At 39.0% G+C, this 26,438-nt stretch overlaps 1 protein-coding gene across 1 annotated transcript; it reads left to right on the top strand.

Annotated features, from left to right (window-relative positions):
- Positions 1–22,086: 22,086 nt before the first annotated feature.
- On the top strand, positions 22,087–26,077 carry LOC107828708 (receptor-like kinase TMK4). Its single transcript, XM_016656074.2, has 2 exons — positions 22,087–24,565; positions 25,228–26,077. The coding sequence occupies exons 1-2, from the start codon at positions 22,294–22,296 to the stop codon at positions 25,737–25,739; spliced, it is 2,784 nt and encodes a 927-aa protein (XP_016511560.1). The 5' UTR covers positions 22,087–22,293; the 3' UTR covers positions 25,740–26,077.
- Positions 26,078–26,438: the final 361 nt, after the last annotated feature.

Raw genomic sequence — 26,438 nt, 5'->3', positions numbered from 1 at the left:
CACCAAGTTCTGAAGTCCCCGACATCAGATGGAGTCAAAACAGTGTACGGAGAACAACCCACCGCCAAGGAGATGTTTTCAGTCGATGAAGTGATACCGGTATCGGTGCTCTCATCAATGAAGGGATCGGATTCGAAAGGAACACAAGAGGCCAAATAGCAACCACAGACACTGGCCTAGACACAATTACAGAAGTAAGAGATCAACAAGGATGACAACTACTGGACCACTCGATCCTTCATAATTCCTGATGACTCTGATGCCACCAAATCAACGGTCGAAGAGCTGGAACAAGTCACACTGGCCAAGCATCAGCCCGAACGAAAGGTATACCTAGGCATAGGGCTAACCCCAGAGCTCAGGAAAAAACTTATTCATTTCCTTAAAGCTAACATGGATTGCTTTGCTTGGTCCCACCTCGATATGACAGGGTTCCCACCAGAAACTACCACTTACAAACTTAGCCTGGACCCTAAATTCCTCCCGGTGAAGCAAAAAAGAAGGCCCCGGTCCGAGGTCAAACATGGCTTCATCAAGGACGAGTTAACCAAACTTCTCAAAATAGGATCCATTCGGGAAGTAAAGTATCCTGAATGGTTAGCAAACATAGTGGTAGTCCCTAAGAAGGGAAACAAATATAGAATATGTGTAGATTATAAAGAACTGAATAAAGCATACCCCAAAGATTTTTTTTCTTGTAGATTATAGGATCCATTCGGGAAGTAAAGTATCCCGAATGGTTAGCAAACATAGTGGCCGTATGATCGATGACACGGCCGACCACGAGACTCTCAGTTTTCTCGATGCCTACTCCGGGTACAACCAGATACAGATAGACCCGGAGGATCAGGAAAAGACCTCGTTTATCACTAAGTACGGTACCTACTATTATAATGTAATGCCATTCGGTATAAAAAAATGTTGGTGCAACTTATCAACGCCTAGTAAAACAGAATGTTTGAAGAACAAATAGGAAAATCAATGGAAGTTTATATTGATGATATGTTAGTTAAGTCCCTGTGAGCAGAGGACCATTTAAAGCATTTGCAGGAGACTTTCGATATACTGAGGAAGTACAATATGAAGCTCAACCCCGAAAAGTGTGCATTCGGGGTTGGCTCGGGCAAGTTTCTTGGTTTCATGGTATCCAATCGGGGAATCGAGATCAACCCCGATAAAATCAAAGCTATCGAGGATATCACGGTAATGGATAATGTAAAGGCCGTGCAGAGGCTGACGGGGCGGATAGCCGCCCTAGGATGATTCATTTCGAGATCCTCAGATAGGAGCCATTGATTCTTCTCGCTGCTTAAGAAGAAGAGCAATTTTGCATGGACTCCGGAATGCCAGCAGGGCTTGGAGGAACTAAAGCGGTATTTATCGATCCTGCCACTGCTTCACACCCCGAAAGAGGACGAACAACTTTAACTTTACTTGGCAGTCTAGGAGATAGTGATAAGCGGAGTCCTGGTCTGAGAAGAACAAGGTACGCAATTCCCTGTCTATTATGTTAGTCGGACCTTAGGTGAAGCCGAAACTAGATATCCATACTTAAAAAAATTAGCGCTTGCTTTAATAAGCACCTCTAGGAAACTAAAACCATATTTCCAATGTCATCTAATATGTGTTGTAACAACTTATCCTCTTCGAAATATTTTGCACAAACCCAAGCTTTCGGGTCGATTGGCTAAATGGGCTATAAAAATCAATTGGTACGATATTGAGTATCGACCCCAAACTACCATCAAGTCTCAAATCTTGGCTGACTTTACACCGGCCCTCGTACCCGAGGTTGAAAAAGAACTACTGATAAAATCGAGCAAATTTTCGGGAGTTTGGACCCTCTTTACGGACGATGCTTCGAATGCGAAAGGGTCCGGATTAGGCATCGTACTAAAATCACCCACAGGTAATATAGTTAGACAGTCCATCAGAACTACAAAATTGACTAACAATGAGTCCAAGTATGAGGCCATGATTGCAGGTCTCGAACTAGCTAGAAGCTTAGGGGAGGAGGTCATAGAGGCTAAGTGTGATTCCCTCATCGTGGTAAACCAAGTGAACGGGATTTTTAAAGTCTGAGAAGACCGAATGCAGAGGTACTTGGATAAACTATAGGTGACTCTACATCGGTTTAGGGAATGGATTTTGCAACATGTACCTCGAGAATAGAATAGCGAGGCTAACGCTCTTGCAGACTTAGGTTCATCGGTCGAAGACGACAAACTCAACTCGGGGACTGTCGTACAACTCATGAAATCGGTAATCGAAGAAGGTCACGCCGAGATAAACTCCACAAGTTTAACCTGGGATTGGAGAAACAAGTGCAAAAAGTACTTAAAGAATGAGAAGCTTCCATCAGATCTAAAGGAGTCGAGAGATCTGCGCACAAAGGCAGCAAGATTCACTTTGTCCGAAGACGGAACGCTGCTTAGAAAGACGTTTGATGGACCGTTAGCAATATGTTTGGGACCGGGAGATACCGACTACATCCTGTGAGAAGTTAACGAGGGCACTTGTGGAAATCATTCTGGTGCCGAATCGCTGGTCCACAAAGTAATCAGAGCAGGGTACTATTGGACCGATATTGGGAAGGATGCAAGGGAGTTCGTTCAAAACTGCGACAAATGCCAAAGGCATGCGCCCATGATTCATCAGTCCGGGGAACTACTCCACTCGATCATGTCCCCATGGCCCTTCATGAAATTGGGAATGGATATCGTTGGCCCTCTTCCGTCGGCCTCAGGTAAAGTTCAATTTATTTTGTTTATGACTGATTTATTTCTCTAAATGGGTTGAAGCACAGGCTTTCGAGAAAGTCAGAGAAAAGGAAGTCATAGACTTCATTTAGGACCACATCATATGTCGATTCGGGATTCCCTCCGAAGTTGTATATGATAATGGAAAACAATTCATCGGAAGTAAAGTAACAAAATTTCTTGAGGATCACAAGATCAAAAGGATCATATCAATACCTTACCATCCCAGCGGGAACGGACAAGCCGAATCGACCAACAAAACCATCATCCAAAATTTTAAGAAGAGATTGACCGACGCCAAAGGAAAATGGAGAGAAATACTACCCGAGGTTCTATGGGCATACCGCACAACATCAAAATCCAGCACCGGAGCAACATCGTTCTCGTTAGTTTATAGCGTCGTAGCTCTGATCCTGGTCGAGGTCGGAGAACCTAGCATTGGGTTTCGATATGCAACAGAGGAGTCGAATAACGAGACCATGAATACGAGCCTAGAATTGTTGGACGAAAGACGCGAAGCTGCTCTCGTCCGATTGGCCGCTCAAAAATAACGGATCGAAAGGTACTACAATCGAAGAGCCAATCTTCGACATTTTAACATCGGGGACTTGGTGTTAAGAAAAGTTACCCTCAACACCTGAAATCCGAATGAAGGGAAACTGGGTCCGAACTGGAAAAGACCGTACCAGGTTCTCGAACTCATTGAAAAAGGATCCTACAAGCTCAGCACGATGAATGGCGAACAACTGTCGAGCAATTGGAATGTATCACACCTAAAATGGTACTACTGCTAAGGTACGACCCCTTCCATTTTCATTTATATTTTAAACTAACCCTTGCAGCTGTTCGACCAGAAACAACGATGGATTCTTCGATACGAAGCTTTTAGGTCTGAAAGCACGCGTTGCACTCTTTTTTCCTTAGACCGAATTTATCCCAAATGGGTTTTCCGGCGAGGTTTTTAATGAGGCAACCATTGATCGTGCTAACATAGAACAATTCAACAGTATTCGAGGTTTCTTTACAATCAACCTCAAATACTGTGGGGCATTGCCCTCGAATATCAACTTTGATGCGAAGAAATTACTTCATGGAAGGAGGGGCTCGATAGTAAAAATTTGTAAGGGCCAAACGGTCAAACGAACCGTGCCCACGTAGTTTGCTCGAGGCTTGGCACAGAACATGTACGCATGTATAATCATTTATAAAGAGAAGTATTTTTCTTTACCGATATCTCATGCCTTAGAAAACTTTTTCTACTTTACAATTTCATACTCTCGATCTATTATGTAAACATGCTTAAGGGCCGACCATAACCAGAGTTCGGATAATTACCCCCACGCTCGGGGACTACCGTCCTAAAAATAAACGAGATCGAATTATTAAAACTCTGAGATCATAAGACCTTTTAGGCAACCCTCAATTTTTATAGGCCAAGGCCACCCCACTCGGGGACAGACACTTCGGGCAAGCTCGAAGTAAAACGGGAAAATTAGCCCAAGGGGCAAATCCCGAACTAAAAAGGCTAAGGCCGAATTAACACGGTTCGGAGATGTCCAAATTACGTAATAAAATAGGCCTTCGAATTCCCTCATAAACCAGTTAAAAGGTCTACCCCGGGTAAAATCATAAAAGACTTCGATAATATCAAGCCTCAAAAACTCTAATGAGTACAAAATTGTTCGAACTCCCGAACAGTTCCTTATTGCATGCTAAGGCATTACAAGTTTTACAAATAGAAATGATAAAAAACTTTTTCAAGCCGAAAAGGGGAGAAAGCCATAAACAATCTTTTTACAAAGGCTATATCGGCCTAATACAAAAGCCTAAGGGTTGTTTTTGCTTTGATTTCGAGAGACCATCCTCGCTCAAATAAAAAACCTAAGGGTTACCTTACTTCGAGTTCAAGCAAGCACTCACTCGATCGTAAAGTCTAAGGGCTATACTAGTTTGGTTTCAATCAAATTATCTAAACCTCAGACGTTAGAATACAACTTCATAATTTTATAAGGCAGAAAGGAAGAAATTTTTTATTTATATACACGTCAAAAATCATTTACAAAAACAACATGGCCCGATCAAATTTCTCTACAAAAGACCGAAACAGTCTTAAAAGAAACACAAAAAATACTAAAGGACTTAAACCTCTCCGAGAGCAGCATCTCCGCCTTCGAGGCCTCCTTCGCTTTCAGATCCACTCATACTCTCGGTATCATCATCATCAGGAAAGGCCAACATTCTGGCTTTGACTTCAAGCTCCTTACCATTCTCGATCTTGACTGTAAGATCGAAGCCACGAGCATGGATCTCCTCGAGAGTCTCCCTCCGAGACTCGAATTTAGCATGCTCGGCAACCCAGTTTGATCGATCCTGAGCAGCCTCGGCAACCTCCTTTTCTCGGACCTGAACAGCTTTAGCATCGGACCGGTAGACGGCCACCATTACATCAGCATTAGCCGTGGCTATTTTGACCTCCGATTTGGCCGCTGCAAGTTCTATAGCCTGTCTCTCTTGATCAAATGTTGTTGAGCCCAACCGAGACTGGAACTCCTCGATTTTCTTGGCTTGTACCAAGGCTTTCTCTTTCAAGCTTCGGAGTTGGGTCTCAGCCGAGACCAGTTGAGTTCGGGCAGCCTCCTTTTTTGAGGCAAGGGGTCAATGTTCTTTTTCCACTCCCCGGGCTCCGCTTTCACGGCGTCCACTTCAACACAAAGCTGGCTAATCACATCGAGCTTTTGCTGGACCTGTTGGACCGAACTGTTAGCCATCACGCCTGAGTCATTGTCATTAACTTCAAAGATTCATTTTACCTTCTCGGACAAATCGGCTTGTTCTCTCCGAGCTGCTTCTAACTCAGGCCGAAGTCCTTTTGCTTCTCCTTCTCTCTGCTCACTGAGAAGCTTGAAGGCATCTCTCTCCTCAGTAAGCCCTCAAATTTCGGTTTTGTACCGGCTCAGATCCCCTCGGTATCGGAGAAACACTTCGTGATGAAGTACAGAGGCCTACAAAAATAGAAAGAAGGAATTATACAAGGAAAGAAAAATACAAGTATAAAAATTAATAAAGAGAAAATGAACTTACCCGATTCAGGGCCTGTTGAGCTTCGTTGAAAAGATAAGAAACTCCCGCCTCACCCGAGCTCTTCTTCGGAGCCTCCAAGTCACTCAGACCAATGACATTTTCTACCCCGACAAAATAACCACAGAAAGGATCTTCCTCCTCGTGGGCCCCCTCCCCGTGACAAATCCCCACAGCTTGAGCGTTACGTATCATGGACTGGGAAAATGAAGGGAACGAGGGAATCCCCGATCTCTATTACCCCAAGTAGGTTTTTTGGGGCACCACCTCCCTGTCGATGAGCCTCAAGCCCGATTTCTGCATCGGCATCCACCACCTCTTCAATGGTCTTTTCACCCCGAGGTAAAGTATCTTCGGTTCCCCTCGGTTCGGGAACTTGGGCCGGATCTCCTCTTCGACCTCGTCCAGCCTAGACGGAGCAGTATCGACTTCCACCAGTTCCAAAGTCTTCTGAATATCGGTGCTAGCTCGAGCACGGGCCACCAGCCCAGAATCACCTTCTTCTTCTTCTTCTTCTTCTTCATCCCTTAGTCATTGGACCCACTCCATAATCAGTGGGATTGTGTTTCCCTTGGGTTTACGGGGCGTTCTTTTCTTGGGTTTTTGACCCTCGGAGTCCAAGGCCCTTTTTCTTTTAATCACCTTTGCCGGTTTCGAGATAGGCGGCAAGGCTTCTTCATCATCGAACGGGGGTCTCATAGCCGCATCCTTTTCGAGACCTACAAAAGGAAAAAGTAAGTAAACTGATGTTGAAAAGATGCTTGAACGATAGGCAAATCGGCAAGCCAAGAAGAAGGCTTACCATGAGTACGAGCCTCCCACCGGCCTTTTGACAAATCGTGCCCCGCGCACTCGGCGTATGTTGACGTCAAAACTAGGCTCCTAACCCAGTTCTCGAGGTGGGGAACCACACCCGGCATCCAAGCAACGACTTCATCGATAAAAACACTGATAAGAAAAGACGAAGAAGTGAAAACAACAAAAACTAAAAACGGGATCATACTTACGTTTCATATTCCATTTCTCAGGAAATGGCATACTCTCAGCAGGCATTAGGTCCGAGGTCTTCACCCGAATAAACCGTCCCATCCAGCCCCCGATATTTTTCTTCATCTATACTCGATGTGAACGCCTTGATGGCCCGGTGTTGAAGCTTTATCAGCCCACCTCGGTAGAGTCGAGGGCTATATAATCTTATGAGGTGGTCGAGGGTGAAGGAAAGCCCGTCGATTTTGCTCACAAAGAAACGGAGCAGTATCACGATCCTCCAGAAAGAAGGGTGAATTTGGTCGAGGGTCACCTGGTATTTCTTGCAAAAATTGACGATGACCGGATCGAGGGGACCCAACGTGAAAGGATAAGTGTAAACACTCAGGTACCCTTCCACGTGGGTAGTGATCGCTTCCTCCGGTGCCGGTATAACAACCTTTTTGTTTTCCCAATTGCAATCTTTCTTCACCAGATCAAGAAGACTTTTGGATATCGAGCATATATATCTCGATACCGGCCTGCATCGACCAATATCTGATGAGGTTTTCTCGACCTTAAAATCGGAATCAATAACACACCCCTTGGGAATAAGTTTCTCGAGGCGTGGCTCCACTACTGGTTTCTCGCCGGCCGACCGAGATGAGGAAACAGCCTCTTTCTGTGGAACGGTTTTAGATGTTTTTTCCATTTAGTTTTTGTGAATGAAGGATAATGGAGATTGAAGTATTTGGTGTTTTAAGAAGAACAAGCAACGAAATTTGAAAACCTGAAAATAGGGAGCTTTGGAGAAGGCGAAAAACTACGAAGATAGGAATGGAAAAGTTTCGTAAATAAAAGTTTAAAATGATGAAGAATGGGGCCATTTATCGTTTTCACAACGACAGTTCAAAACTGGTAGTGGCCGACCGTCGACTGACGCGCATTAAATACCTGGGAACTGTACCGACGAGACGTTTCTGTCACTTCTATTGTTTATGTCACGACGATTACGTCATGATCGAAGGCTCAAATCGTTTCTTGTCATTACTCTCCAAAAAACGAGGGGACTACCTGTATACGGTCAAAATCATGCTTGCCCGATTTTGTATGGTTAATCGAGACCGGGGTGGCAGAGCGAGGTTCAATCCCAAGTTATATTTAATCGTTACGTGAATAAATGTTGCCTAGCTCGTGAGTCAGGGACCGATCGAGATCGAGACCAGCTAAGGTCGAGACCGAGAAGGATAGGGATCTAGCGAGATCGAAGGAAGCTTGCTAGGTCGAATAACAGAAAGTCGAGGAACCCGTGACCGGGCGAGGATTGTGGTGGAGATCTCGGCATATATCGAGTCAAGACCGGTTGATTAGCCAATCAGAAAATTTCCTTCTGTATTTAGAATTGTACCATATGTAGAACTCCTCTATTATATAAAGGGGGTTCCAATCATTTTGTAAGGACACTGAGAACAAAGCAATATATTATATTTTCTCTCCTAAGCTCTTTTATTCAGTTGTTCAGTTCTTACTTTTCAATAATATACTCAGTTGGTTAGAGGGCGACGTAGCCCGAGGGCCGAAGTTGCGTGTTAGATTGGTTTGTTTCATTTTACAGTTAATTTCTAACTTCAATTCTTATATTTCTCAATTTGTACCAAGTGAAGTCACATATCCTTAAAATCACTTACAAATTTAATTGTTATCCGATTTTAAGGGTAAACAAATAGGTAGCTCAATAAGTACTACTCTCTCCGGTCTATTTTAATTGATTTTTTTGTTTTTTTCTTGTGGTCCATAATATTTGATATTTTTAGATATTAATAAGGAATTAACTTCTTATTTTCAAAGTTGGACTTAGAGTAAAGAGCCTAGGAGTATTTATTATATTTTCAATAAACAAAATAAGGTTAATATGGTCAATTTCATTGTTAATTAATAATAACTGGTGAATTCTTTAATATGTGTGAAAACAGCCAAAAAATCAATTAAAATGGACCGGAGGGAGTAATAATTTTAGAGTAAAAAACAATTTGAGCAATACAAAAGTTTCAAATAATACTTCCATATTGTGGTCTACTTTTTTGCTTGAAACTAGAGGGTGCAAGTCATTACCTGTCACGGCCCAAAATCCCACCTCAGCGGTCATGATGGTACTTAGTCTCTCAGACTAGGTAAGCCGATTATAATTTTATTTCAAGCCATTTTTTTTAGACATATAATTTAATACAAATGTCAAAACCAACAGCAGAAATATTCAACAACCTCCCAAGACTGGTAATACTGAGTCACGAACTCTAACTGAATACATGCAATGATCTCGAGGATCGAATATAAAATACTGTTCGAATAAGAAATTAACAATACAATAAAAATGGAAAGACTTCAAGGGACTGCGACGACCAAACAGCTCTACCTTAAGTCCTTGCGATCGCACTCTAACTGTCAAGTCCGATATCTCCAATACCTGGCTCTGCACAAAAATGTGCAGAAGTATAGTATGAGTACACCACGGTCGGTGTAATGACCCAACCGGTCATTTTAACTTTTAGAACCCTGTTCCCTAAATTAAAACTTTCTGTAGGTGCTTGTAATGATTTATGACTTGCGGGGATGGTTGGTTCGGGATTTGGAAGTGTTTGAGGTGAAACCGGAACACTTGGTTCCTTAAGTTGGCTTTAAAGTGCTAAGTTTGACTTCGGTCAACATTTTAAGAAAATGACCCCGGAATAGAATTTTGATGATTCCAACAGCTCCGTATGGTGATTTTGGACTTAGGAGCATGATCGGAATTTTATTTGGAAGTGCGTAGTGAAATTAGGCTTGAAATGGCTAAAATAGGAATTTAAAGTTTGAAAGTTTGACCGGGGGGTTGACTTTTTGATATCGGAGTCAGAATCCAATTCCGAAAATTTTCATAGATCCGTTATGTAATTTATGACTTGTGTGTAAAATTTGAGGTCAATCGGAGTTAATTTGATAGGTTCCGACATTGAACGTAGAAGTTGAAAACTCTTAGTTTCATTAAGCTTGAATTGTGGTATGATTCATGGTTTTAGCATTGTTTGATGTGATTTAGAGGTTCGACTAAGTTCGTATGATGTTTTAGGACTTGTTGGTATATTTTGTTGAGGTCCCGAGGGCCTTGGGTGAGTTTCAGATGATTAACGGATCAAAAGTTGGACTTAAAAAGCTACTGCAATTTTCTCTTCTGCTGCATTTTCTGGGCTATGATCGAGCCCCAGATATCGAGCCTCAGATCGAGCCCCAGATATCGAGCCTCAGATCGAGCCCCAAATATCGAGCCCACGATCGAGGCCTGAGTCGAAGCCAGGGACGAGGCTCTGTATCGAAGCCTCGATCGAAGGTAAGGCTCGAGGGCATGATCGAAGATAAGGCTCGAGGGCTAGGATCGAGACCCATGCTCGATGCCATGATCGAAGGCTCAAGCTCGATGCAATGATTGAGGCTATGATCGAAAGCCCAACCTCGATACCTGATCGAGGCCATGACCGAGGTTCAGGCTCGAGCCTGTGATCGAAGTCACGATCGAAGGTAAGGCTCGATGGCATGATCGAAGGTATGGCTCGAGGGCTAGGATCGAGGCCCAACCCTCGATGCCCTGATCGAAGGCACATGTTCGATGCCGCGATCGAGGCCTGTTCGAGGCCCAGTTCCGAACTGCTGGGCAGTTATAAAAACAGGGGACATTCGTCCCATTTGCCATTTTTGGCGAACTTGAGCTTGAGCAGAGGCGACTTTTGGCAGATTTTCAAGGGAAAAACATTGGGGTAAGTGATTCTAACTCGGATTTGATCAATATACAAGAATATATCATTGTTTTCACGATTTAATTAGTGTTTTGAGATTGAAATTTGGAAAAGTTTAGAAATCTCATAGAAACGAAATTTTGAGATTTCGGTATCGATTCGGAGTCGGATTTGAGTGAAACTGGTATGGTTGGACTCGTAATTGAATGGGTTGTCGGATTTCATAACTTTCGCCGGATTCCGAGATGTGGGCCCCGCGAGCGAATTTTTAATTAATTTTGGGATTTTTATTAAAAATGTAGTATTTCCTTATAGAATTTATTTCCTATAATTTTTAGTGATTGTATCGAATTATTTTGGCTAGATTCGAGCCAGACAGAGTTGGATAATCGTGGAAAAGGCCTTATAGTGGATTAAATTGGAGCAAGACGAGGTAAGTCTCTTGTCTAATCTTGTGAGGGGAAAATTACCTCATAGGTGATTAAGATTAAATAATTGTTGCTAATTGTGGGGGCTACGTACGCACGAGGTGACGAGAGTCCGTGCGTAGCTACTATTAATGCTAAAGTCCGGGTAGTTTAGGACTCAAAGCATGTATTACTTGTGTAAATTGTATTCTTTGATTAATTAATATTAATTGATATCTATATGAATATATATTGTGAATTGTTAGATAAAAATATTAAAGGATGAAAATCTCACAGGCTTGATTGTCTGTTTTAATCAATTAATTGTTAAAAAAAATTGTTCTCCTCCCAAATTTATCTTATAACAAATATACTCTCCTTCCGGAGGCACATAAGAAAATGTCCTCCTTTCTTGTGGAGCGGGCCGAACGCCTCGGCAGGATAGATACATCTATGGATCACGCCGCACGTCCCTCGCCAGTTTACACGACACTCTGGATCGGGTCGTACGTCCTCAGCAGAAATCGTGCTTAATAATAATAATAATTACACGATGCTTTAATAATTTATTCCAGCTTGTAAAGCTAATTAGTAAATTAGAAAATCTTTGGAATTTAATGAATTATTATTCTTGCTTGTTAAGGAATTAATTTTTACTCCTGTAAATGAGATTTAATTGATAAATTGGAATTTATTTGAATTAAAAAAATTTAATTAATATATTAAAAATTGATACATTTGAAGGAATTTGATTATTTCCGCTAATTAAATAAATTCTGTAAATCACATTGATTTAAATATCCTAATTTTATTTCAATTGTTATTGACCTATAGTGAGTGTCAAAGTCGGCCATCTCATCTCTACCACTTTGAGATTAGACTTGATACTTACTGGGTACACGTTGTTTACGTACTCATACTACACTTGCTGCACTTTTTGTGCAGGATCTGAGACAGGTACTAGTGGAGGACCTATCATCACATACCCACGTCATCTAGAGGTATAGTGGTGAGCTGCCTTTCTGAGCCGTTCTGCAGCTACCAGTGTCTCTTCTGATATTTATATTCTGTCTATTTTATTTCAGACAGTATTTGGAATTTTGTATAATCTACTAGATGCTCATTCACTTGTGACACCAGGTCTTGGCACACACATTGGTAGAGTTTGGGTTTATATTTATTTGGTTTTAAATTTTATCAATGTATGCTTAATTTATTAGTTGGCTTGCCTAGCTGTAGTGTTGGGCACCGTCACGACCTACAGGTGAAATTGGGTCGTGACAGTCGGTACCCAGTAAGTATCAAGACTAACCTCAATAGAGTAGTGATGAGGTACAGTCAAGACACTCACTAGTCAATAACCTGTGCAATATAGCATACAAAAATAATAGAAAATAAATAGCAGTGATAGCAACACCAATCAATTAGTGATTTAAACAGCAAGGCAGCAAGAACACCATAAATATTACTCAAACGATTAATAAACACAAGTACAATCAATTAATCAAGTCCTTCAAATAAATATCTTACGAATATAATTCTTTCAAATAAATATCTTTCAAATATAAATTTTTCAAGTAAATATCTTTCAAATATAATTCTTTCGAGTAAATATCTTTCAAATATAATTCTTTCAAATAAATATCTTTCAAATATAATTCTTTCAAGTAAATATCTTTCGAATATAATTCTTTCAAATAAATATCTTTTAAATATAATTCTTTCAAGTAAATATCTTTCGAATATAATTTTTCAAATAAAAGTCACCACGTGACACCTCATTTAACTTTTCCGGTGTGAGAAATATATTCAACATATCACATCAAATGGTACGGCAATACCTTCGTGCACTTGTCTCATTCTCACCCAATATATATCAATTGGCACGACAACATCCTTCGTGTATTTATCTCTTTCTAACCGTGCATACATATAACAGTACCAACTAGGTGGGAGAAATTCCAATAACAATAAAAGAAATAAAGTGGGAGGCACACAGGAAGCAACAACGACTACAAGTCACACAAAAAACATAAGTGCACAATAACAGCTCAAGATAAAAGCATGAATATATACACAACAAAAAGATATCACAATATAATGTATGTCTCTCGTCCTCGTCTGCACGGAAACACCTTTCGTGCCATGAACATATGATAATATAAAAATAATGGCACGGCATCATCCTTCGTGTTTTTACTCTCATCCTCACCTGATAATATAAATGAAATGGCACGGCATCACCCTTCGTGCTTTACACTATCAAGTGGCACGATATCACCCTTCATGCTTTACACTCTCAAATTGGCACGGCATCACCCTTCGTGCTTTACACTCTCAAATTGGCACGGCATCACCCTTCGTACTTTACATTCTCCCTCACATGATAATGTATATGAAATGGCACAGCATCACCCTTCGTACTTTACACTCTTACTTACCAAGCACATGTATATCATTAACAAGTAAGGTAAGAAGCATAAATAACATCACGGAGAGTGCTTAAACGACAACACAATACAACAATTCAAATCACAATTTGCCCACCGGCCATAACCAACTCCAAAGATACAACAAAATTAATTAATTTCAAAGCAAATAGCCCAAGTCTCCACACAACGTATATAAAACCTCAAAACAACAACAGAGATGAAAAAGTAACTCAGCATAGGACAACACCTTCTTTAATTCAAATTTTTGATAAATATAGTAACGCCTCTTTTTAAGCTTATTTAATTAATTATTTGCAGATAGAAAATCCATAATGAAATTAATTCCAAGAAATATCAAATCAACAAACACACGAAATTCACATAAAAATTCAAGTGACAATCACCCCAAATTATCATATAAAATACAAACTCGACAAAGAAGGAACGAGGCATGACAACTAAAGGATTTACTATGTTCTAACAATTTTCCAATTTAATACATAAGGGTATCTACGAATTTAAACCGATATAATTTTCACATATAAACCAAGTACGTACTCGTCACCTCGCGTTCATGGTTTATAATCATATAATTTCCACATAAGACTCAATGCCCAAGAGGAATTTTCCCCACTCAAGGTTAGGCAAGATACTTACCTTTTTGAAGTTATGCCGATGTTCCAAAATAACCTTCTTGCTTGAATTGATATCCGAAGAGCTCAAATCTATCCAAATAAATTTGATTCAGTCAATACCAATTATAGGAATTAATTCCATATGAAAATATAAATTTTCCAACAAAATCCGAAATTGCACCCAAAACTTGCCCGTAGAGCCTACATCTCGGAACCCAAAAAACGTTACAAAATATGAACGCTCATTCAAACACGAGTCCAACCATACAAAATTTACCAAATTTCGATAACAACTCGACCTCCAAATCTTAAATTTTCGCTCTTAAAAAGTTTTTCAAAAATCTTGATTTCTTCCATTTAAATCCGAATTAAACAATGAATATAACCATGGATTTATGAAATATAATAATTTTAGGATATAGAACACTTACCCAAGTCGAAATCATGAAAAACTCTTCCAAAATCGCCCAAAACCCGAGCTCCAAAATCTCAATCGAAAATGGCGAAATGACCATTTTTGGTCCTTAATGTTTCTGTCCAGAACCGCTTATGCGGCACAAATTGCGCATCTGTGGTCTCGCTTTTGTGACCGCAATTGCGCACCTGCGAAGTGTACTGCCCAGTCGACCCTCGCATCTGTGGAAACAACTCCGCTTCTGTGATGCCACATGCGCATCTGCAATGCCCTTCCGCTTATGCGCCTTCTCTGTCCGCTTCTGCGATCATGCAGGTGTGGGATATTTTTCGCACATGCGACCACTGCCCAGGCCTGTCCCTTTTGCTTCTGCGACCTCAACCTCGCTTCTGCGCCCATAATTCCGCAGGTGCAATTCCAACAGCTGTTGCCCAGAAACAACATAAATTCCAGCAGCTCTTCAAGTCCAAAAATCAAATCCGTTAACCTTCCAAAATCCACCTGAGGCCCTCGGGACCTTAGCCAATTATACCAACATGTATCAAAATACAATATGAACTTAGTGGAAGCTTCAAACCACGTCAAACAATGCCGAAATTATGAATCACTCATCGAAACGAATTATGAGTTTTAAATCTTCCAACTTCTATATTTTGGGCCGAAACGTATCAAATCAATCCGGAATTACTTCAAATTTTTCACACGAGTCATAAATGATATAATGGAGTTGTTCCAATTTTTGGAATCAAAATCCGACCTCATTATCAAACAATCGACTTACGGCCAAATTTATGACTATTTCAAAAACTTTATTTTTTAACTTTTCGCCGATATGTGCCGAATTATCCTACGTATGGTCGGAATTGAATTTCGGGTATTATGACTTGTGCGTATTATGACTTGTACGTATGGTCGAAATTGAATTTTGGGAAGTTCAGAGTTGATTTGGAGAGACAATTCTAATTTCGGAAGCATTAAGTTGGAGGAATTGACTAAGGTGTGAATTTTGAGTAAACGAACTCGGAATCGGGATTTGAAGGTTCCAGCAGGTTTGTATGATGATTTCGGATTTGGACGTATGTTCGGATCGGGTTTTGGATTCCCCGGGAGCGTTTCGGCACCTATTGTGGAAGTTAGCATTTTGGAAGAATTCTATAAATTTGGTGCATTTCAATGTTATCAATGTCCATTTGGGATTACAAGCCTAGGAATAGCTCCGTATGGTGATTCTGGTGTTGGGAGCGCATCCGGAAGTGGATTTGGAGGTCCGTAGGTCATTTTGGGGTCATTTGGCGAAAGTTGGAAATTTGGATAATTTTGAGAAGTTTGACAAGGAGTGAAATTTTTGATATCGGGGTCGGATTCTGATTCCGAAAGTTGGAGTAGGTTTGTAATGTCAATTATGACTTATGTGCAAAATTTGAGGTCAATCGGGCGTGATTTGATAGGTTTCGGCATCGAATGTAGAAGTTAAAATTCTAAATTTCATTAAGCTTGGAATGGGGTTTGATTCATGAATTCGACATTGTTTGATGTGATTTGAAGGATCGACTAAGTTCATAACATATTTTGGGACGTGTTGGTATATTTGGTTGAGGTCCTGAAGACCTTGGGTGGATTCCGGAAGGTTAATGGATCGATTTTTGGACTTAAGAATTTCTTAAGCTTAATGCTTCTGGTGTAATCGCACCTGCGCGATGGCCACAGGTGCGAGATCGCGGGTGCAGTGAATTGCTCGCAGAAGCGAGAAGGGACTGGAGCTGGGGGAGCCGCAGAAGCGGACGGGAGAAGCGCACCTGCGTGTACGCAGGCGCGAGGCAGCCACCGCTAGTGTGTATAATTTGCGCAGATGCGCATAGCAGGTCACACCTACGAAGCTCGCAGAAGCGAAGAAACTTCCGCAGGTGTGAGGTCTTGGCTGGGCATTGAGGACCGCACCTGCGGAGCCGCAGTAGCGGCTATTGGACCGCAGGTGCGAAGGTCGGGCTGGGTAGTGTGTTTCTTTAAAACGAGACTTGGCCCATTTTTCTCCCATTTGCATTTTGTTTGGGCGATTTTGAAGAGCTTCAAGGGGAGATTCTCAGCAAGCAACTCAAGATAAGTGATCCCCATTTAGTATAAGTTAAATACATGATTTGTATAAGAATTTAAACATGAAATTAGTAGAAATTGTGGGGGTTTTGGTAGAAAACCTAGAATTTAGTATTTTGAATTTTGACCACGAATTTGGGCATGGAATTGGAAATAAATTATATATTTGAGTTCATAAGGTTATGGGCAATGATTAACTTCAAAAATTTCGGAATCCGGGCACGTGGGCCCGAGAGTGATTTTATCGACTTTTCGAACGGAGTTGAAAATTATTGTAAATAGGATTATAATGAGTATTAGAGTATATATTTACGGATTTGCTTACTTATTGACTAGTTTTGGAGCGTTGGGCATCGATTTGAGTTGATTGAATGGTTTGGGAGCCGATTATAAAATTTCGGAGCGAGATAAGTCTCTTTTCTAACCTTGAAAGAGGGAATTAACCCCATAGGTGAATTAAATAAATGTTTGTACCTAATTGTGGGGGCTACGTACGTACGAGGTGACGAGAGTCCGTACGTAGCTACTATTATGCTATTGTCCGGGTAGTTTAGGACCCGTATCATGCTATACTTGGAATGTTTGTGCCCTTACTTGCTAATATAATCACCTAGTCATGATAGAAATTGATAAAAGAATTGTATAAGGTTAAATTCACTTACTTGAAGGCTTGTATGAGATACTTGACTGTAAATGAGAAACTTGTGTTTGCTTGAAAATAATTATTATTTGTGGATCGGGCCGAGCACCTCGGTAGTAAATAGACGCATCTATGGTTCGTGTCATTCGACCCTCTGGCAGTGCACATTTTAAATATTTGTTGGATTGGGCCGTACGACTTCGCCATGATTTGCGCATGATTTAATCGATTGATTTGAAAATTATAATAATTGATATTGCCTTCTCGACCTAATATAAATTATGTTAAATAATGGGAAATCAATTTGGAGAGTTCTTAATTAGAAAAGAACTGCTTACTTACTTCAGAATAATGTGCTTGCAACCGTATTAATTAATCCATGTCTAATTTAATGATATTATTCTATTTACTTATAGCCCATAGTAAGTGTCGAAGTCGACCCCTCGTCACTACCTCTTCGAGGTTAGGCGGGATACTTATTGGGTACGAGTTGATTTACGTATTCATACTACACTTCTTGCACGTTTTGTGCAGGTACATATATGACTAGTGACCTTGTGGGCGCAGATGCGCGGTTATTACGGGGACTTAGGTGAGCTGCATCTTATATATGATCCGTAGCCAGCAGAGATTCCTTCAGAGTATTGTATTTTCTTTCTTGTCCAAATTTGTATTCCGGACAGTTATTATATTTTATTTTAAACTCCTAGAAAATGCTCATGCACTTGTGACATTGGGTTCTGGGGTAAATATGGGATGTTCAGTATTGAAATTGAAAAACATGGTATTTATTCTGTAAATTCATCTTTTACTAGATAAATTGAAGTAAATTTACGATTTCAAAAATATTAAAATTGAGAATTTAATTAACTATTTAGTGTTGGCTTGCCTGACAGTGGTATCCGGCGCCATCACGACTTTTAACGGATTTTGGGTCGTGACAACGGACTTCCAAATCAAATCACGGACCTACGCCTAAGTCCGAGATCACCATACGAAGCAATTGACATCATAAAAATTCCATTCCGGAGTCGTTTGCTCAAAAGACAAATCTCCGGTCAACTCTTTCCATTTAAGCTTCAAAAATGAGAATTTCTCTTTCAATTTAGTTCTGAACCTTCCAAAAACCAACATCGACCGCACACGCGAGTCATAATATATATTACGAAATTGCTCGGGACCTTAAGTCGTTGAACGGGACATTAATTCTTAAAACGACAAATCGAGTCGTTACATTACCATATCAATAATAATAATAAGACAAATTATTACCAGGCTAATAATTGTTTTTTTGTTTGGTTCAAACAAGGCTAATAATTGTTTTTCCTTTTGTCATTGCCATATCAATAATAAGGCTAATAATTATTTTTCTTTAATTTCCTTCAATTTTTCTTTGTTTTTTTTGTTTCTCACCTATGTTTAATACTCCTTTGAAGTACCGACTAATCTAAATTGGCTCGCGCAAGACTCATCAAAGGTGGAAGCTTTCCCTATCAGAATTTTCTTTATTTTCAAGATTCGAACCCAAAATTTCTAATTAAATGTGAAAAAATCATTTTTATCCCACCACAACCGCAAGTCTACAGCCGTTGGTATCTCGCCTATGTTTATTACTCCTTTGAAGTACCGACTAATCTAAATTGGCCCGCGCAAGACTCATCAAAGGTGGAAACTTTCCCTGTAGAGTTTTCTCTATTTTCATGACTCGAATCCGAAACTTTTAATTAAAGGTGAAAAAATCATTTCTATCCACCACAACCACAAGTCTACAGCCGTTGGTGGTCGGTTTTTCTTTGTCAAACTAAACGCAGAAATAATAAGACGCCGTTGTTTGTTTTGTTCAACTGTTCGTTTGGTCTTCCTTTCTTTAGTTTCCTCACATCACGCCTCTTTATATGGCATCTTTATAATTGGGAATGTGAATATTTTCAAATAAGATATGTGTATTCTTTCATTATTTCTTTTGTCTTATGATAGTCATGCCTCTTTAATTGGCGTCTTCAGAATTGAGAATATGAATATTTCAAAATAAGATTTTTATTCGTTCGTTTTATTTTTTTTCTTATGCATTTTCGAATTTATGTCTCTAGATTTACAACTATAGCAAAATCATTCAAAGTGTAATGTAATGAATTGATTGACCGAAAGAAGAGTGAGTGTGACTGCAACTGCATGCAGAGATAAACCTATGTATTGAGTAGAAAGTCATCGACCCGTTAACCTCGGTAAATATTTTGAATATATATGTGTATATAATGAAAGCGGTTATATATTTTGCTTGAAACCCTTAAGATCAAAAGTCCGACTGGGATACTGGTTGAGCAATTCGCCCATCTACCTCCGTCACTTTTAAACAGTGCAGGTCGATGTATATACTTAAAATTCACATACGTTACAAAAGAGTAGTGAGTACAAAAATATCAGTATTCATTAATTTAAAATCTTGAATCGACTTATGAAGTTAATTTATTTGGAAGATTATACTCTCTGGATAATTAAGGCCCGGAGTAGGTAAAAAAAGTTGCTTGGTTTAGTCGCTGTTGATTCAAGGAAAAAAATTGCTAGTCTTCTAAGCTTATTCTTTTCCGTAAATATGGGACAAACAGGTGGCAAGAAGAAAATGCGACCTTTTATTATAATCAGAGCTTTTAGGCTCGAGCCTTGAGTATGAAGTCATTTTGTTAGGGAGTATCTTATCTCTTAATGTGAGACTTTCCGTCGCGGGTCACCGGATGAGAAACAATAAAAATGCATAGGATAAGAAACAAGTTTTGGTAATTGAATTGTACGCATTTGATCACTTGTTCTCTGTTAAAATTTTAAAAATTAAAACATTTAAAAAAAAATTAAATTCATATGTGTTCGCTTTGCAAGCGTCCAAAATATTTAAAACTCCTCAAGTTGTTACTTTATTAGTTACTTCATCAATTATCAAGCACTAGTTAAAGTTTAATTTTTAAGATACAAGGGTTGTTGAATTATTCGTAAAAATAGAAGGGGCTAGCTAGTTTCGGACTGGTAATTGAAAAATAGCCAGCGTTTGTAAAGTAATGAAAAATAGCTATATTTTGCTGCAACACGGAAAGTTCTAGCATAATATACTGGAGATTGGTGCACCTGTGTATGAACTTCTAATCATATTATGCTGGTACTGCAGCACACAGAAAGTTTCAATATAATATACTGGAGATTGGAGCACCTGTGTATGAACTTCTAGCATATTATGTTAGACCAGTATATTATGATGGGGTTCCAGTATAAATATACTGGAACTCCATCATAATATACTTGAGTTCTAGCATAATATACTGTAAAAAATTTATTATGCAGGAATATTTATTACTTGAGTCACATGTAAAAAATTCGAACTCGAGTATATTATACTGGAATATTTTCCGAATTTTGAACAGTGTTTTCGTTCAAATTTATCTTTACATGAAAAGTAGCTAAATTTCGATTACCTTTAAAACTATGACTATTTTTCAATTACCACTTGTAAATCTGGCTATTTTTGAATTTCACCCAATTATTCAAGTGTCTCCGCAAATAGTTGATTTAGAGTGGTCACTACTTACCATATTAACCAGTTTTAAAGACTAGTAGATGAAGGTAATAAATACAATATGCAACTTACTTACAAAAATAACCAAATAATGGTAAAATTATAGAGATTCCGTTGAGCCATCATTTTAATTATACGGCAAATATAATAAAACAGTTATATAGCAAATATAGACCTCTAATGAGACAAGACAAAGTCAAACATTTAATTAACAATATAATTAAAATTCTAACAATCACAAGGCTAAAAACTACTATATGCCTTAAGAGAGACGTTACACATTCAATAATGTAACCAAGATTAGTAATTCTCGTAATGTAAATAGTTAAAAATGTCCGTGTACGCAGACCTTACCTCTACCATGAGGTAGAGAGGCTGTTTCCAATAGAAACTCTTGGGGTGACTCGAACTCACAACCTCTTAGTTGGAAGTGAAAGTAGAGGTTGCTTACCATCAGAGCAACTCCTCTTTATCATTTCATTTGCATTATACAAATAACAAGATTGTCCTAAACCCACATTAGCAAAGAAAACCAAGAGAAAATAAGACAAACACCACAGTTTGCATTTCACTATAAGTTAGATTGTTATTATATCCTTGTTTGAAGTATTTATTCTCTAACTTAAAATTGAAAAATATAATTAATTAAATAATTATCAAGCAATCAACTATATTTTCATCTTAAATTAATAAACCTCAGTTATATTAATGATTTTTCAGTCCTTCTTTACTTAGATGGACATATCTCAACAATTTAGAGTGTTGGTAATAAAATAATTTTTGACATTTATCATCAATCTATTCAAATATTCTTCATTTCTCCGAGTTTATTGAATATTCTCATTCAATTTAACCATTCACTATTTTAAGTTCATTATTCCAATTAATTCAGATTCGTATTTGGTAAAGTGACTAAAGGTTCAAATGCACAACACCAAGAAATTCTCATTCACAAAATTCTTCTGCTAAGAGCGGAGAAATCTCAATCATAACCTCTCTATAACAACATCATTATATAATAGTCATTAATTATAAAAATCAGATTTTTCTCGAAACCGATTTTTATGTTACGTTACAATATATGTCATTTATAGCAACATTTCACTGTAGCAACAAAAAAATATCGAAACAAACAAGATTATTTTAGAGAGCTTGAATGTATAACACTAATATACTTCTCAAACAAAAGTTTATGAAGTTAAATATTTTGAAAAAAGAAAAGCAATTTTTTTTTTAAAAAAAATGAATAAAACAGGAAATGGAGCAACAAGTTGATGACAAAGATACAGTTCATCTAAAGCTGTCAACATTAAGCATAAATCCTCTCTTTGCATAAATATGAAAAATCAAAATCATTGCCCAACCCAAACCCCAAAAAGTAGAGTACTATACAACATAGCTGCTTCTATACACAAAAACTAAAAACAGCTCAAAAACCAAACACAAATTTCAAGAAACAAGACCCAAAAAAAATCTCCAAAAATCTCCATTTGTTCCTCACATTATATGTATCTACTACCCTAGATCTTCAAACCCCATCAATGGCTTCCTCTCCCCACCCACCTCACCACCCCCACTACCTCCTTCTCCTCCTCTTTCTCATCACCTTAATCCCTTTCACATTTTCAGATGATGCTGCTGTTATGTCAAAGCTACTAGCTGCTCTTTCTCCAGCTCCTTCAGGGTGGTCATCTGATAAACCATTTTGTTCTTGGACTGATGTGAGCTGTGACAAATCTAGTGGTACTGTAGTTTCAATTAATATTGATTCACAGTCTCTTTCTGGTTCATTACCTTCTGATCTGAACCAACTTTCAAATCTTAAAACCCTTTCTGTTCAAAAGAATTCACTTTCTGGCCCCTTACCTTCTTTTGCAAATATGACCAAATTAGCTGAGATTTACTTGGATAATAACCAATTCACCTCTGTTCCTCAAGATTTCCTTTTGGGGCTCCCTAGTTTGCAGACTTTTAGCATTAGTGAAAATGGGAAGCTTAGTCCTTGGCAAATTCCTTTGTATTTGACTGAAAGTAGCAATCTTGGTACTATTCTTGCAAGTAATGCTAGTATTTTTGGTGTTATTCCTGATTTCTTTGATGCTTTCCCAAATCTTCAAGATTTGAGATTGTCTTATAATAATTTTACTGGTTTTTTGCCTGCTTCTTTTGGGGGTAGTGAAATTAGGAATTTGTGGCTGAATAATCAATTTCAAGGGCTATCAGGTACTATTGATGTGATTGAAAATATGACACAATTGTCACAAGTTTGGTTACATGCTAATTCTTTTAGTGGTCCAATTCCTGATTTGTCCAAATGTGAGAATATATTTGATTTGCAGTTAAGGGACAATCAGTTTACTGGTGTTATTCCAGATTCAGTAATGGGGTTGCCTAAGTTGGTAAATATTACTTTGCAAAACAATAAGTTGCAAGGTCCTATGCCACAGTTTAAAGATGGGATTAAGGTGCAACTTGGTACTACTAATAGCTTTTGTCAGTCCACTCCTGGACCGTGTGATCCGCAGGTTACAGCACTTCTTGAAGTAGCTGGTGGTTTTGGTTATCCAGAGACTTTGGCTGAGTCTTGGATAGGCAATGATCCTTGCAAAGGATGGTCATATATAAGCTGTGATGGAAAGAATGTAGCTGTTGCAACATTTGGTAAGCGGCAGTTTTCAGGTTTTATTTCCCCTGCTTTTGCAAATTTGATCTCTTTGAGGACCTTGCTTTTGAATGATAACAATCTTACTGGATCTATACCGGGAATCTTGACAACTTTGTCTAAGCTTCAAACCATTGATGTTACTAATAACAATTTATCTGGTCCTTTGCCTGTGTTTCGATCGGGTGTTAAGTTTACTTATGGTGGTAACTTATTGCTTGGAAAGAATAGTAGTGATGGAGGGGGGAGTGGTGGATCACCAGGGTCGAACTCGAGTACTGATGGTGGAAATACATCTGGTGGTTCAAAGAAGTCCACAGTTTCAGCTGGAATGATTATTGGTGTGGTTATATCTGTTGTTATTTTTGTCCTAGTTGTTTTGTTTGTGTCTTACAAATGTTACATAAAGAGACGGCATAAGAGATTCGGGAGGGTTGAGACTCCGGAAGGAAGCAATCAAATGGTTAAGCCCAATGTAGTGAGTGGTACGAACGGGTATGCCGGAGTCCCGAGTGAGCTACAAAGCCAGAGCAGTGGTGATCATAGCGAGATGCCGGTATTTGAAGGTGGAAATGTTGCCATTTCTATCCAGGTGCTTCGACAAGTGACGAACAACTTCAGTGAAGAAAATATCTTGGGCAGAGGAGGATTTGGAGTTGTTTATAAGGGCGAATTACATGATGGGACTAAGATTGCTGTGAAGAGGATGGAATCCGGGGCGATGGGTACTAAAGGAATGAACGAATTCCAAGCTGAAATCGCGGTCCTTACCAAGGTTAGGCATAGGCATCTTGTTGCTCTTCTTGGTTTTTGTGTTAATGGGAACGAGAGACTTTTGGTATACGAGTACATGCCACAAGGAACTTTAAGTCAGCATTTGTTTGAATGGCAAGAACTCGGCTACCCACTTTTAACTTGGAAGCAAAGGGTAACAATAGCATTAGATGTTGCAAGGGGAGTTGAGTATCTCCACAGCTTGGCGCAACAAAGTTTTATCCATAGAGATTTGAAACCCTCTAACATACTTCTTGGGGATGACATGAGAGCCAAGGTTGCAGATTTTGGATTGGTCAGGAATGCGCCCGATGGGAAATATTCTGTTGAGACACGGTTGGCTGGAACTTTTGGCTATCTGGCGCCTGAATATGCTGGTAAATACTTCCTATGCTTATCATAATCCTTTTTAATTCACATGAGAACTGATTAGCATGCCTCTACGGGCAAACTCTGCATTTGATAGAAAACTAAGATTATCCTGTCATTAGCTTTCATGTGCTTTATAATCCTCAAAATATTAGATAGTAATAGCGACTAGTTGTTTTATTGAAGTGAGTTACCATGCTTAAATGCTAGTTTGTTCATTTTGTTCCCACTCATGGATTATTCACTAGCAATGTTCAGTAAAGTAACTGTATTTTAGCGAAAAGGAGTATAGTTGAAAGACAAACGTAGGTGGAAATTTAGAAATCCAATCATCCCGGTCTTCAAAGTGAAACTTAAGCGTTTACGTAATTGATTTGCTTAGTATTGATGTTGGTATAACGTGCATTAATGATCCCGTTGAATCTAAAGAGAAATTCCGATAGCAAAATATCGTTCTTTTTCTAGACATGAGTTCTACATCTCTACATTTGGCATTGGCTGACAATAGTTTTCTGCTCCTAACATGTTTAATTTTTTCCTTTTGATTAAAATCTTGTTTTCTCTTGTCATATCCACTTCCGGCATGTTTCTTGCATCGTAGAAAAGAGAAAATTTCCATCTTTTTCGGACTAACACTTAGATTAATCGTAACCTCTTCTCTTTGTTACAGCTACTGGACGTGTCACAACCAAAGTAGATGTGTATGCATTTGGGGTTGTTTTAATGGAGATCATCACTGGTAGAAAAGCATTAGACGAGACAATGCCAGATGAGAGGTCCCATTTGGTGACATGGTTCCGCAGAGTCCTTATCAACAAAGACAACCTCCGAAAAGCTATCGACCAAACACTTGATCCTGACGAGGAAACATTCGAGAGCATTGCTAAGGTTGCCGAGTTAGCAGGCCATTGCACTGCACGCGAACCATTTCAGCGCCCCGATATGGGACATGCTGTCAATGTTCTTGCGCCCCTTGTAGAGCTGTGGAAACCTACGAGAAATGAAGACGAAGACAGCGGCATTGATCTCCATATGAGCCTTCCTCAAATCCTACAAAGATGGCAAGCTGATGAAGGAACTTCAAGAATGTTTGATGATTTCTCCTACAGTCAAACACAGTCAAGCATACCTTCAAAACCTTCTGGATTTGCCGATAGTTTTAATTCAACAGATTGCAGATGACAGATAAGCAAAAATCAAGAAAATTTCTTCCTAAAGGGAAAAAGACAATGGTGCAGAATTTTGGGGTAACAGGTCAAGCTCAGACCCCACACGGTTTTCATCTTTTTGAATCACTAAATTCATTTGGTTAATTGGTTTCTTCTTAACAACGCGTTTTACTTTTTGTCTTCACATTACTTTTTTTGTGATAGACCTAAGTTTATATGTATTTTTTATTTATTTGGATTCTTGAAGGAGCCAGGCTGGACAACAGAGTTTTTGTGTTGTTTTGTTAGAAGGGAAATTGTATTAAATTCTTTTTTATCTTACATAATTAATGTACATATGATTGAGACTTATTTAAGCATGCACCATTTTCTACCTTCTAAATTTTGGTAGAAAGTCTTTTTTACTTTCAGGTGTGGTATTATCTTTCTGGCTGGTGCTGTTATTGATTTACTATCTCTTTTTGTCTTTTTAAGCTGAGGATCTATTGAAAATAGCCTCGCTGCTTCTCTAGATTAGAGGTAAGGTCTGCGTACACACGATCTTCCCCAGACCCTACTTGTGGGATTTTACTGGACTGTTGTTGTAGTTTGCCAGTAGAAAATTGGATTTTAACGTTGTACCTCCTTTCAGCACAGGTACTAGGGAGCTTTGCCCGTGTGCAATTCGACTATTTTGCTAGGCAGCTTTTGTTACTTTGCGCTAAAAGTTTAG

This window comes from Nicotiana tabacum, chromosome 15, assembly GCF_000715075.1.
Source record: "Nicotiana tabacum cultivar K326 chromosome 15, ASM71507v2, whole genome shotgun sequence".
NCBI lineage: Eukaryota > Viridiplantae > Streptophyta > Magnoliopsida > Solanales > Solanaceae > Nicotiana > Nicotiana tabacum.
This window is presented reverse-complemented; position numbering and strand designations above follow the sequence as displayed.

What these genes read in the sequence shown, in the direction of transcription:
- LOC107828708 (XM_016656074.2), top strand. Translation starts at nt 22,294, where the DNA reads ATGGCTTCCTCTCCCCACCCACCTCACCACCCCCACTACCTCCTTCTC. An exon ending in TCTGGCGCCTGAATATGCTG is followed by an intron (nt 24,566 to 25,227) that starts GTAAATACTTCC and finishes TCTTTGTTACAG; the next exon opens with CTACTGGACGTGTCACAACC.